General features: G+C 42.7%; 1 protein-coding gene across 1 annotated transcript; it reads left to right on the top strand.

The window, feature by feature from the left end:
- Positions 1-1,078: 1,078 nt before the first annotated feature.
- wnt11 (wingless-type MMTV integration site family, member 11) lies at positions 1,079-12,597 on the top strand. The gene is made up of 6 exons (XM_071898340.2): positions 1,079-1,289; positions 3,400-3,597; positions 5,733-5,977; positions 7,677-7,954; positions 8,535-8,827; positions 11,518-12,597. The coding sequence occupies exons 2-6, from the start codon at positions 3,515-3,517 to the stop codon at positions 11,690-11,692; spliced, it is 1,074 nt and encodes a 357-aa protein (XP_071754441.1). The 5' UTR covers positions 1,079-1,289; positions 3,400-3,514; the 3' UTR covers positions 11,693-12,597.
- The last annotated feature ends 751 nt before the right edge of the window (positions 12,598-13,348 follow it).

Here is a 13,348-nt window from a genome sequence, read left to right as displayed (position 1 = left end):
AGCAGGAACATTATTGAATTTTGGTTATAATACTGTTGTAGTTGGTTCTGTGTGCAAAGAGACTGTGAGAAAGTCAACAAAGTCTGAATGGAAAACCAGGTACTCAATGGATTTCCAGAACATGGATATTTTCAGTCGTTTTTTAATAGAATAACTTTCATCACCTTCATCATTTCATTAGGTTGTAATTTTGAAACAAAAAGGTTACATTTCTTGTTTCATATCAATGGTATAAACTGGACCAAATTAGTAACGGGGAGATCTTCTTTTGGCAGTATAAAATGTAAAACTAAAACATTGATTTCTAGCCCATCATAAACCTTTTAAACCATTATTATTACTCCAGTTATTGCTGCATCAGTAAGCCTAGTGACAATGATATATGATTTCATGCTTTTATGACAAATAAGCTTGTTGTTTTAGCTGTGGGCTGTGTAAAGAAAATAGTAATAACTTTTTAGATTCATAAGCTAAGCCCTCTGTTTTCCACAGAAGAAGGTGGGCTGGTAAAATGATGAATGGCGAAAGGAAATAAAGGAATGAGCTCCTTTTTCACTATAACAACAAGCCTATTACTAATCCTATAATAAATTTTACGAGGATACTATATAATTATCCCAGCACAACTTTAAATTATATATGATATAGGAATATGCTATGATATAGGAATATTATGATGAAAATGGAAATTTAAAAAATAAGGTCACTATAAACTCACTATTAAGAACCGCACACACACTGTAGGCGCTTATAGGAATTGTATAGGAATATTATAGTGATACCACAGGAGATACAAAATATATATATATACCATACAATAAGGCAGCTGTAACTTCACCATAGTGCCCAGACACACTATAAGACACTATAACCCCCTATAGGAATATGATAAGACTATTCCTGTGACTTCTTCCCACAGCAATAGTTAAGTGTTTCCGAGTAGCTGTAGTTGCGTCCCGGTGCAGGGTGCTTTCTTATGCTAATAGCGGTCTGACATCAGCAGCGAGATCAAAGCAGGGCAGGAGTACTTAGAGCTGCTCTGCCCCCGCCGAGCCCCACTCCTCCTCCGCCGCTCAGACCCCAGACACACACCGACGGACACACCGCTCACACACCGCTCACACTGAAACCATGCGTACCTGGCTGGAGCTACTCTATCACCCCGGGCTGGATTTTACCAATGCGTCTGGCTGATACCAACACAGACACTGCTACTCGAAAAGGATATTTCGACCTGTTGAGATTTTGTTTGTTTCATTCAACGTTGAAAGCTGAGCGCGCCGTCAAAGGTGAGGTGCAACTTGTTTGACTGGGAGCAAAGTTATATAGGCTACTTTTAGTGAGATTATGCCTCATATACGTACAATTTAGACTTGTTAAGTGAATACAAGGCATTTTTAAAGTTGACCGCAGTGGTTTTAGGTAAGTGTGGCTGATATGTAATCGGCTGGAAAAAGTTAGGAAACTTTGTTACAGAATAGCCATTATCTCAGATAGGCTATGATAGCTTTATTCCGCTGTCTAGTTGCCACAAATTTTATAGTCGTTATCTTATGCTACTTAAGTTCAGGTAAAATAGACCACAACTTAAATGCAATTTATGTAAACTGTAGTCAAGGCTACTGCAAAAAAAAAAGGTCTAATTGAAGGCTATTGCAAAAATATCATGCCCGCTTTGAAAAGGCTGTCGTGGTTTATCTTGTTCATCTTTCTCAATTAGGCTGTATGAGATTCCCACTAATCATTAGGAAATAGCATATGATTAATAGGCCACTTGACGTGCCAATCAGTAGCGCTGCCTGTCTAATGGCTCGGTGAAAGACACATATCGGATGGTGCGTGAGTGTGAGGCTATCAGCCTATCTTCTTGTGGGAAGCAGGACTGCCATTTGGGCCACTTTGACCAAATGTAAATTTAAGCAATAAGCCACTTGAGGCCGTGGTTCACAGTGAATTTAAAACAGCCCAGAGGCTTTGTTAGGCACGAGGCCAAGCGGCAACACACCATTGTATTAAAATAATGCAAATGCTTAAGAAATCCTTAATTTTCAATCGAATACTTAAGACAATGATAATTAGTCAATGCTAATAGTAGGCTATAGTAGGCCTTGAACAGTAGTGTAACCGCGTGGTTGCTAAGCAACATACAAGTATGAGTGGTGATTTTCGGTTGGCGCATTAATATTTAAATTAATTGTTACACAGGTGTTTGTTTATCAGCTATTTTACAACGGTTTCGAACGCGACTCAACCAATCAGCAGCGAGGAGCGGAACTATCTGTTTTATAAAGGCCTAATCAGCCAGCAGGGCGTTTTAACGCACACATTTTTAAGCGCTCTTCAAAGAGATTCCTTATCAACAGCACAAAGCGCTATCAGATAATGCGCCTCTCATGCGTTGATCTGTAGGCTACTAGTCTCCCACAATGATTGCCAAACCATCTCAAATTCTTAGGATTTTTCAAAGTGGAGGAGAGGAGACAGTAGGTTAAATTGCCAACAGCTTTTATAGCAAAGGTCAAAACTTTGCAAATAAACCAGTAAGTTTGAAAGACCCTACTCAGTCTAGCCAAAATTATCGCCTGGAATTGCTTCTCTCTCAGCCAACTATTGCAAAAGTTCTTGTGAATGTGGTGATGAACCTTTTCCTAAATTCGTCCTTACAAAAACAAACTATAGTAGGCCCAATCCTATAAGAGATACTACACAAATATCACAGCACAACTATCAGCTATATATAGGCTAATATATGGATATAATAGGAGAATATTATAGTGATATCATACCAACAAAATACCATAAAGTATAAAGTCACTAGAAACTCGCTATAGAAACTCACTATTGTGACTACTGAGACTACAGTGAGTACCACAGACACACTATAAGTGCCTGTAAGAATATTAAAGACAGTGATTTTTGTTATAGGGCAATGCAATTACTTATCTAAGCTCTTGTGTTTGCTTGCTTGTAGAATGAGGCTATAGTGTTGAAATACTACCATGAATTTTCTATTTAGTGCACTGGTACACCTGTGTTAATAAATAAGTTTACAATTATTTCATGAAGAAAGCACAATCATATTATTAATTTCTTAAACAATTTTAGACAAATGTATTTATTGTATAAATGATTTATGAGCTTGTTGACTTTAAGAGAATTAAGGTAATGTTTATCAATTTTTTTTCTTCAGATTTTATCTGTTTTTGTTATCATCTCAAGATCTAAAACTTGCCTTTTAAAGTCTCCAGAGCTCACATAATGACTTTCACAGTGGTTCTTCAACCCTATTCATCAGCTTATCAAGCAAAGGGGCGAGGAACGCTCAGCACTCATGTGAAAATGTTACAACTGGCAAACTATGTGACGGCGCTAAGCACACTCTTACTCCATTCATAACAGAGTTTAGAAGAGGAGGCCGTGCCATGACAGTTGACCTTTGAGTGTTCCTCTGAGCCGAGAAGCCCAACAGCCGCCTGCGTTTCTGTCCCGTCTGAACTGGAGCCACTTTCTAATCATGAGGAGCAGCTCTCATGTTCTGCCTCTTGGTGTGCTCACTGCTCTGCTGCTGTCTCAGGTCTGCTCTGGCATCAAATGGCTGTAAGTATACTCAACAATACTCCCATCCGTTTCTCTAGACTTTTCCCCAGCTTTTCAATGCCTTACATTGACGTAATAAAGTTTGACAATATTGTGTGGCTCCATGCTGTATGTTTCAGTGTGTTATAATTGAGGAATAGTAGTGTGTTTTAGGGTGAAATGGGCTTCCCTCCAGCCACATGTCCCTCCAGCCACATCACTATAGATTTATTGGAAGTGTTCAAAGTAATTTCATTAACTGTAGAGAATTCACATTGCAATGTTAACCTATAGTGTTATGGGAACAAGAAGGCATATTGTACCATTTTGGGTGCTGAAATGTGTTATGTGGATGGTAATGAGTGGAGTGGAAGGGCCATGGCAGCTTTTGAAATGGGCCTCCACATCGCTGTTCCTGATCAAGGAAAAGGCTGCATGTTCTGTACATGGGTATGTGATGAAAGGGACAGTAGAGTAGCCGGCGGTCCCTCAGGTTATAAATGGAAACCTTGTTTTTGTTTTTGTTTTTAATGCGGCTTCAGTGAACGGAGGCTGTGTGCACACTGCAGTCCCAAGATCTCCGATTGAATTTACTTCCCTAATGTATGATAATGAGAAGATGTGAACAGGAAATAAGGAAAGAAATGATGGGGCGTCGCGGTGGCGCAGGGAGCTGGGGCGCATGCCAAGTGACATCACTCTTCACTCTGTGTGTTGTCCAGTGAAGAAAAATGTCATCATAAAAATAATGTTTTATAAAAGGAAAGAGGAGATGCTGTAAGCGTTGATTCTCGCTTGTACTCCACACTATTTGGATTACGGTAAAAGTAAACAAGTCGCAACAATTTTGGAAAATCCATAAGATAAACAAGTTCTTTTTTTTTATTTGGGGACTGCTGTTTTTTTGGTTTGTTTTGAAGTGAGGTATTCGTATTCATTCAGCCCTTTGGGGTTTGCTGCACAAATGATCTGTGTATCTTCTTTCCGTGTTTTTTTTTTCATCTTCATACTTTATGACTTCTTTTTTGTTTATCCCTATACTTCTATGTTTTATCACTGTGCAAACTACACTTAAGTTCAAGCGGATCAACATTATGTTTTGGATCAGCTTCACCGCGGCTTCTTATCAGAATGAGTTGTTGTAAAGCTCGTAGCGTTTACACTCGAGCAGATGTGCCTACGAGAGATGGGATGGCATGTGCTAAATCTAAGCGGGGACTCTCACAGTCCTTGACAATGCACAGCGCCACGATGCAAAACAGATGCGGCTGTAAACACCTGCGAGTGCCGGGTTACCACGAGCGCAGGGGAGCCACAGCTTATCATTGGGCACAGAGTGGCGGCCCCTCAGCCCCTCGGCCCCTAATCCGAAACAGGCTAAGGTGCAGGCGGAGCTGCCTGGTTCTCACGAACTCTCAGCAGAGCGCGAGACGCAGAAAGCAGAGATCAGAGCCGGCCTCCTCCTCCTGTGGTTTCTCTATTAAGTTAATCCTCAATAAGTTTAAATTGTTTAAATGAAATCTGTGCACCCTTTAATAGTCTGTAAACAGATGATTCGTGTCAAACTGAGGCCACAGGGGACGAAGCCTTTCAGTGGTGAAAAAAGCAAATGGGGAGGAATCCTAGGTAGTTACTCTGCTAAAAGCGGACCAGAATTCAGTGGGTTTTTTAAAAAATATTTTTTGCCATATGTTGGGGCCTCTTCTGTGCTTAAACAAAAGAAAAGTCTTGTGCCAAGAAGGTGTCACATATATTTTATTAATCCACAGCTGACTTTCCTTGGGGATCTTCACAGTGATAAGATGGTTCTCCGCCGTAACGCATGCCAAAATCTTCCCCTGCCTCCAGCATTCTTTGTTTCGATTTGTCAGTTGTTTGTTCTAAGTAGATCTGTCTCAGAGGTTAGAAATGTGTGTACACAAGGAATTCAAATCGCAAACATACAGTTGAGTAAAACTCACAACACCCAACCTACTTCAGTATTCCCATATCTCCTTTTGATTTACATCCATAAACCTGTCAAACATAAAAGCTTTATCTGTGATAAAGCTGTCGGCATCTTCACCATTGTTACCATGATACCAATTAAAAGAGCACACACTGTGTACTGACCTCAATATCTTGGTTTTGTTTTGTTCTTTTTCCCCCCATTGCAGAGCGCTATCACATACACCTGCGTCACTACACATCAACCAGACCCAACATTGTAAGCTGCTTCCTGGCCTGGTGTCCTCCCAAGCCCAGCTGTGCCGCAGCAACCTGGAGCTCATGCAGACCATCATCCAAGCTGCACGTGAAGTCAAGAAAACTTGCCAGAAGACCTTCGGTGACATGCGCTGGAACTGCTCCTCCATTGAAATGGCCGTCGACGCAACCAAGTATCGGCCAGACCTCGACAGAGGTACGGGTCATGAATAGTTTGGCATCACAGCAGGGACGCTGTTGTTTCCACAGAGCTGCTCCGAGCGTTTTAGCCGCAAGAGTATAATGTTTATGATCACGCTTGGTGGCCTTGATGGTCAATGAATATCCCAAACCAAGGTCATAACTTTAAATACTGCATCTTTTTCAGTTGATTTTTTCAGTAATTGGTGTAATGGTCCGCAATTCTCTTACCAGCGTCTGGGCTCGCATGCCCCAAAGGATTTATTTGCGAGTATTAAAATGAGTAATAGCAAAAGGAACTTTGATACCGAACTGTTTTTAATCTGACATGTTACCTCGTCTTTCTCATTTTTTGTTGCCAGCCAAATTGATTCATCATGTATTCCTGAAAAGCCTGCAACAGAGGCTAATAAAGCCGTTATTTGAGAATCCTCCACTCTGCAACATATGTGTGTACATACCATACGATTTGATTAACAACTGGCTCGTTATTTCCAAAATCCCCACTATTATCTGTCTGTTTTGTGTTCCAGTGTTGGACTGACTTATCTATTTCTTTTGCCAAAAGGAACTTGAATATGCCAGAGATCGTTGCTCGGTTGTGGGTGGGTGGTGGGGGGGGTGTACATTGCTCCCCAGAAAAGATATAGCTGCCATTTGCCAAATGAACAGTCTCTTCTGGGGCTGAGGAGACAGGAAATGGCTCTTCTCTGTCCAGGGATGGCTTTGATCTAACCGGTCTTTGGTCATGCATGATTCTTTCCTTACCTCCATTTGCTCTCAAGCCTTAAACATGTGTGCTGTCCATGTACACACATCACCACCAATTACATCAATGTTCAGTCTACGGTGCAGCGAGAGCAGCAACGGTCTGTGTTTGATGATTACATTTTGTGCGGGCAGTCCAGTTCTCTTAGTGCTTCTTTCCCTCATTGAGACAGTAGGAAAGCTGAGAAGGTCACAGAGTGGGGGAGACAAAGGAGAGAAAGGTTCTGGCAGGATTCGATCCTAGGCCATCAGGGGTACATGTGGCTCCAGAGGCGGGGTCTTGACTACTTCACCGGCTCTGAGTGCAGACAATTACGTTTTCAATACTTAAGAAACTACTTTCTGACAATAACAGACATGCTGTAGGTAGATATTAGTACGGCAATTTTTTGGGGAGATTGGCCTTTTGGTCAGCATACTCCATGCTAACACTTTAGCCTACACTGTGTTGAGTGATAGTAGGCGACTAGCATTATCTCAAAAGTGAGAAAATGCGAACTTGTAGCAGCTCTAAAGCTAAATGGTAAGTAATGTTAAATGATATGCAGCAAAGTCTGGCAGTTTCGTGTAAGAGAAATGTACAAAAAATGAATTTTGAACTAGCAGATGAATACGTGCTTGCTCACCTGAAATAGTGCCAAAAATGAACCTGGCTACTGAGTTAATGATATTTCATTTTTAAAATGTTAGGTTTACCACTAACAACTTTGTATTATTTAAAGGTCTGTCTGACTTTGGATAATGCTAGTGGCCTATGATCACTCAACATCAGTGCTAAAGTGTTAGCATGAAGCACCAGAGCGAATGATCTACTGGGGACACATGGATGATTTTTCTGTCTATATTTTCACTACGGCTAGGTTGGCCAACAGGCCAATCTCCCAAAATCTTGGTGTATTTCCTTAAAATCTATATAATATTGACTTGTTTCTTTCCTATTTCGTCAGGAACGAGGGAGTCGGCATTCGTCTACGCTCTGTCGGCGGCAGCCATCAGCCACACCATAGCACGGGCGTGCACATCGGGGGACTTGCGGCTGTGCTCGTGCGGCCCTATCCCCGGGGAGATCCCGGAGCCTGGCTATCGCTGGGGCGGCTGTGCTGACAACCTGCACTATGGTCTGGTCATGGGCTCCAAGTTCTCCGATGCTCCCATGAAGATGAAGAGGTCAGGGTCCCACGCCAACAAACTGATGCACCTACACAACAGTGAAGTCGGGAGACAGGTAAGCATGGAGTCGTCCTTGAACATGGCCAGCATATTGCACGCATACACTCCAATTTCATGTTTTTGAAAAATGTAGTTGCTGCACATGTTTTTTTACAAAACCATCATGAATCCATTACAAAAAAGTCCATCTTAACAAGCCATGTAATCTAATATGGAGTCCTCAAATTTTATTTTTAACTTTAAAACAAGTGAAAAAATATGTAGATGGGGTTAGATAATTTAACTTGTTTCTAGTGCAGTTTCATTTCCTTCAATAATTCTATTGAATCAAGATCATTTAAATATCTTGGAATAAGGCAGATCACTCCACTATTATCAAGATGATGTCTCTTGTTTCAGATCTCTGCAGATTGTTTTTCCCTTAAATTTAGAAAAATAGGATTTTATGACTCCATACAAGGTTAAATGGCTTGTAAAGTAGGACATTTTTTGCTGTGTAGACTTGTAAATTGTAAATACATTTTTGGAATACATGTGTGTATACCTGGCTTGTACTGTATCTTTTTACTCATATGTATGCCAGTCCTATACAATATGCTGTATCTAACCGCCGTGTCCTCTGTCCTGCTGTCCAGGCCCTGAGAGATGCGCTGGTGATGAAGTGCAAGTGCCATGGCGTGTCAGGCTCCTGCTCCATAAGGACCTGCTGGAGAGGCCTGCAGGACCTGAGGGACATCGCCATGGACCTGAAGACCAAGTACCTGTCTGCCACCAAAGTGGTTCACCGGCCCATGGGGACACGCAAGCAACTGGTGCCCAAAGACATTGACATCAGGCCGGTGAGGGAGAACGAGCTGGTCTACCTGCAGAGCTCGCCGGACTTCTGCACCAAGAACGACAAACTGGGCTCTGTCGGCACACAGGACAGGTGAGACCGTCATGCCATGTCATTGTGTGTATGTGTGAGTGTGTATGGGATTGGGGGGGATTATGGAGAGCTTGAAGCTATGGGTAGTAGTTATAGTTCTCTCTTGTTTGGAGTTAGACTCATTATCAGAACTTAAGTGACAGACCCACCCAGCCGACAAATAGGAAATGACCAATCCTGTTTGCCTGCTCGTCCAGGATGTTGACTTTAGTGAAGTGCTGGCCTGCCTGGTGGCACCATTTAGTTTGGAGGCTGGCTGATAACAAGCACTGGTCCCTGAGATTGGTCTGTCTGTGGCATGTCAAAGCACGTGTCAGTGACAAGGCCATTGTGACTGGGGTCCTTGTACCGCTATCTGAGCCAGTGACTAATGCAGTTATTCTTGGGACTGAGTGCACTCAGCTGATATCGATTTTAAGAGTGCCACACAAATGAGAAATAGTTAATGGTCCCCCCAAAGATAAAGAAAGACTCGCTCCATTCAGTTGTAGTGTTTTAGTTGGGACTGCGTTTTGTGTTGTTGGTTTGAGCTGTGTGAGAACTTAGTGGGCAGCAAGGAGCCCCTTTGTCTGACGGCCTGACACATAGAGAGATGTGGCCAACTAGTATCAGAGGAATATGGCACGCATATACACTACTATCTTGCCAGTGTTTTGATTTTTCCAATTTTCCATAAATATCCTGGAGAGAGGAATTTTGGTGGTATCTCAGTCTGTATTATTGAGCTTTGACTTGCAGGATACACATGGGAAATTTCATGGTGTGACTAGAATGTGGCTGTTGAAGTTTCTCTGCAGATGTAAAAAATTAATCTCAAACAACTCTACCAGCATTACCTGTCTAATTATCTGTTAGCTTGTTTAATATGGCATATCCTACTGTATAAAGATGAACAAGGATAAAAATGAAATAATATGATAGTCAGCTAAGATCAATAAGAATATCCTTTGAATGATGTAATTCCAGTATGCTTTTCGATTCTACACTCTACATCTCTGCCTGCAAGTACTTTTGTGCGTGTACAGCTACTTTAGTGGACAGCTCTTCACTGGAGACTGCCAGCAATCATGGGCACTAAGCAAGGCACTTTGGATAAATGCCCACTAATTGGCGTGTGATGTTGTTGTATGTTGTAGATGTCATACATCATATGACTCAGTCACATCATGTGTCCCTCAGCCCTCGGCCACTCCACAGATAACCAGAAGACATGCTTCACGTCAAGTACACTCACTGCGCCCCATGCATCCCTTGTCTCCAGCCTGATAACATAGCAGCCACATTCGGTCTGCAGCATATTTAGCGCTTTACGCCAAGTCACAAGGCACCCAATTCGAGGCCGTCGTCGAAGGAACGTGTGACACTGATGTGTGTGTGTGTATGATTGAGTGAGTGCATGTGTCGCATGGGATCCAGCTGTTTCCATGAGGGTCTAGACTGAGGGTGTCTGGACGATGTTCAAACCAGTCCATCTCACAACACTCGATCACATGGTCACAGCATCTTCTGCTATCCCACAATCCTCTACAAGCCCCGCTAAGCAGCCGCTGCACTCTGGGACTCTGTTCTCAGATCCCTTGATCGGTGGTGGCCACTTCAGGACGGTGTTATCTGGCTTTACCCTTGAAGTGACTTCTAATCTTGCTCTCGTCAGCATCGATAGCTCTGACCCACTGACCACTGACAAGACCTGAGAGCAGGAGAGAACACCAGTAGTTCTCAGTTAAGACCAAGAATGTCTGTCCACCATGTCCAGAGTTATGTACACTTGTGCTCTACTCTTTGTAGTGACACTACTGTGACAACTACTTCTGACAAACCGCAGAATTTGGAACAGGGACAAATTGAATCTTAGCAGTAAATCCAGAGCTAATGGGTAATGTGTGATCTCTGGAACAAAAAGTGTCACGGCCCTGTGAGGAGACGCACCACTGCTGGCTGTGCTTTAGTCTTAAATTGCATTATTGTGTCTCTCCTTAAACCAGCAGATGTGAGCTGCAGAATGTACAGTCCTGTCCTGTTGCTCCATTTGCAGCACCAAGGAGACGAAACATAACTGTATGTGTGTGTGTGTGTGTGGGAGGGGCGCCACTGTTGTAATGAGTCCGTCCTACACTCTCAATGACTCCCAGTCCTCCTCCCTCTCCTCCCACTCCAGCAGCAGTCGTCACCCCAGTGTCTCTCTCACCATACTGGTCATTAACACTCTGCCATCATAAAACAATGCAATTATGTGGAGAGGGCAAGCTAAATAGAGGGAGGGTCCCCCTGTGTATTCACTGTGATTTATGACGGGGCTATTCTCCGCTCACTCAAGATGCCTCGGGATTCTGAAATGAAAGGCTCCCAAGCATCCACCGCCCAAAGACAAAAAAAGAAAGAAAAAACGGGAAAATGTTTGGCTGAATGAATGCACAAAGGCACATTGGTCAAGCACTTTTAAAGGACTATTGTGGGCTCCTCATGGTCTGTGAGATTGCACACAGACCGTACTAGACAACGTGATTCAGAGAGAAGTTGTAAACTTAATTGTCTCGGTCAGGAAACCAAATTGTGTTTCGAACTGGGAATATGTTGCCTTTCATAGCTGTCACCATGTTCAGAAAAATGATTTCTTCAGCCAGAGAAAGAAGAAAGAAAATGCCCCAAAAAATGTCTAACTTGTCCCTCTCCGTCTCTGCTATCTCCAGGCAGTGCAACAAAACGTCCGTTGGCAGTGACAGCTGTGACCTGATGTGCTGCGGCCGTGGCTACAACCCCTACACAGAGAAACTGGTGGAGCGCTGCCATTGCAAGTACCACTGGTGCTGCTACGTAACCTGCAAGAAGTGCGAGCGGATCGTGGAGAGATACGTCTGCAAATGAGTCCCTGCCCCGCCGCCGCCGGCCCCAACCAGCAGTCCTCTACCTTTTTACCCAGCCAGCCGGGGCTACAGATAACCAAAGCACTACGATACCAAGAAGGCTTACTTTTGTCTTAAGCTTTAGCATGTATATTTCAACAAGAAGCAGTCTATTCTTGTTTCATTATCATTCTTTTTTTTATTGAATCTCCGAACCGCCAATTGGACTTTTCTGCTTCTTTTTCCGTCTCACGAACCTGAGCGTGGGGCGTCGTGACAAATGCCAGTCGGTTTACGCGAAGACCGCCGTCCTCCTGGGTTTTTCCCCCTTTCTTGTTAATGAGCATACATTCACCCTACTGGGATATTGAAAGTCTATTTTATTATATCTTTATTAAAAGAAATGATATTGGATTTTATTCTGGAGGAGAGGGATTCTGCCGTCTCCTCGCTAGACAGAGGCCATTCCACGGAATGCAAAGGGTTCTGATGGATCCATGAAACTCAAATGGTACTTTCTTAGGTACTGTTGGGACTTTTTTTTTTCCCCCGCAGCGATGGACAAGAGAGGAAAAAGGAACACACACAAAGGGAACTTCAAGTACATTTCAATCGTGGAAAATTTTTGTGGTTGCCGTTTTTTGACTCTCAACATGTGTCCCGTGCGGAGCTTTACTTGGGTCATGCCTGCACCTCTGTGGATCTTGACAAGAGAATAAAGAAACTTTTTTAGTATGTGAAACGGTGCATTATCTCCAGTATGTCTGACATGCAGGCAGTTCAAAATCTTCTATTTTCAGAGTATATGAACTGAACTCATGGATCTCTTACAATGCCATTTTGTAAACCACTTTTGTGTGGATGTACATACTGTCTTTTTGTATACTGAAATAAAGAAAGAAATATTTATAAACTAATTAAATAATCTTCACCATGCTCTTTATATGGAAATGGCATGTTTTTTTCTTTCCTGGAACCACAACTTTATAAAATGATATATATGTCCGTTTGCAGAAACTTGGCAGACAAATCCATAACCCCCAAGGCTAATTATTTTTGGACGAAGCTACTTATAGTGTAATTGATTACACCTCCAAGTGTTATAAAATAACAATTTAACACAACTTAAAGCACAGTGCGAGTGTAAATCAACTCAGCGCAGTCAGTAATGAGTTGCAGGGTTCAACCTGAAAGCCTATTGGGATCAGCCTCTGAATTACCCAAACCCTGGGAAAGTGTTTGTTTGGACATTCCACATCCTCACAAAGGCCATTGTAAAAGGCTTTTCATCACTCCTATCGTGGCTTTAACACTCAAACACTCAGCTGACTGAGGGCCAGACCTCCAATGGCCAAACATCAAATTTAAAATAAAAAAAAAGCCAGAAATCTAATTTATTTTGATACATAGAGCCAGACTGTTATTGGAGGGAACAGACTTGGCAGTGTGTAGATCCGAGGTATTACCCTCTGACCAGCCTTGTGTTGGCTAAAGTGGTTCTCATGATTCTACACCGACATAAATAGCCGGGGAAGATGTAGGGCCCATGCTGTGAGCTCACATGATACACCGCCTCACCAGCCTGCTCTAGCTGCGCACTTAACTGTAGCTGTAACACTTATTGACCCCAGCCTGTGGACGCACACAAACACTGCCAAAACAACACCACACACTCTGG

The sequence above is a fragment of the Centroberyx gerrardi genome, chromosome 11 (genome assembly GCF_048128805.1).
Source record: "Centroberyx gerrardi isolate f3 chromosome 11, fCenGer3.hap1.cur.20231027, whole genome shotgun sequence".
Classification (NCBI taxonomy): Eukaryota; Metazoa; Chordata; class Actinopteri; order Beryciformes; family Berycidae; genus Centroberyx; species Centroberyx gerrardi.
The sequence above is the reverse complement of the archived record's forward strand: the minus strand, read 5'-3'. Positions and strand labels throughout refer to the sequence as shown.

Coding starts and splice junctions, on each gene's coding strand:
- wnt11 (XM_071898340.2), top strand. CDS start 3,515: ATGAGGAGCAGCTCTCATGTTCTGCCTCTTGGTGTGCTCACTGCTCTG. Junction 3,598..5,732: donor TGCTCTGGCATCAAATGGCT/GTAAGTATACTC, acceptor CCCCCATTGCAG/AGCGCTATCACATACACCTG. Junction 8,828..11,517: donor TCTGTCGGCACACAGGACAG/GTGAGACCGTCA, acceptor TGCTATCTCCAG/GCAGTGCAACAAAACGTCCG.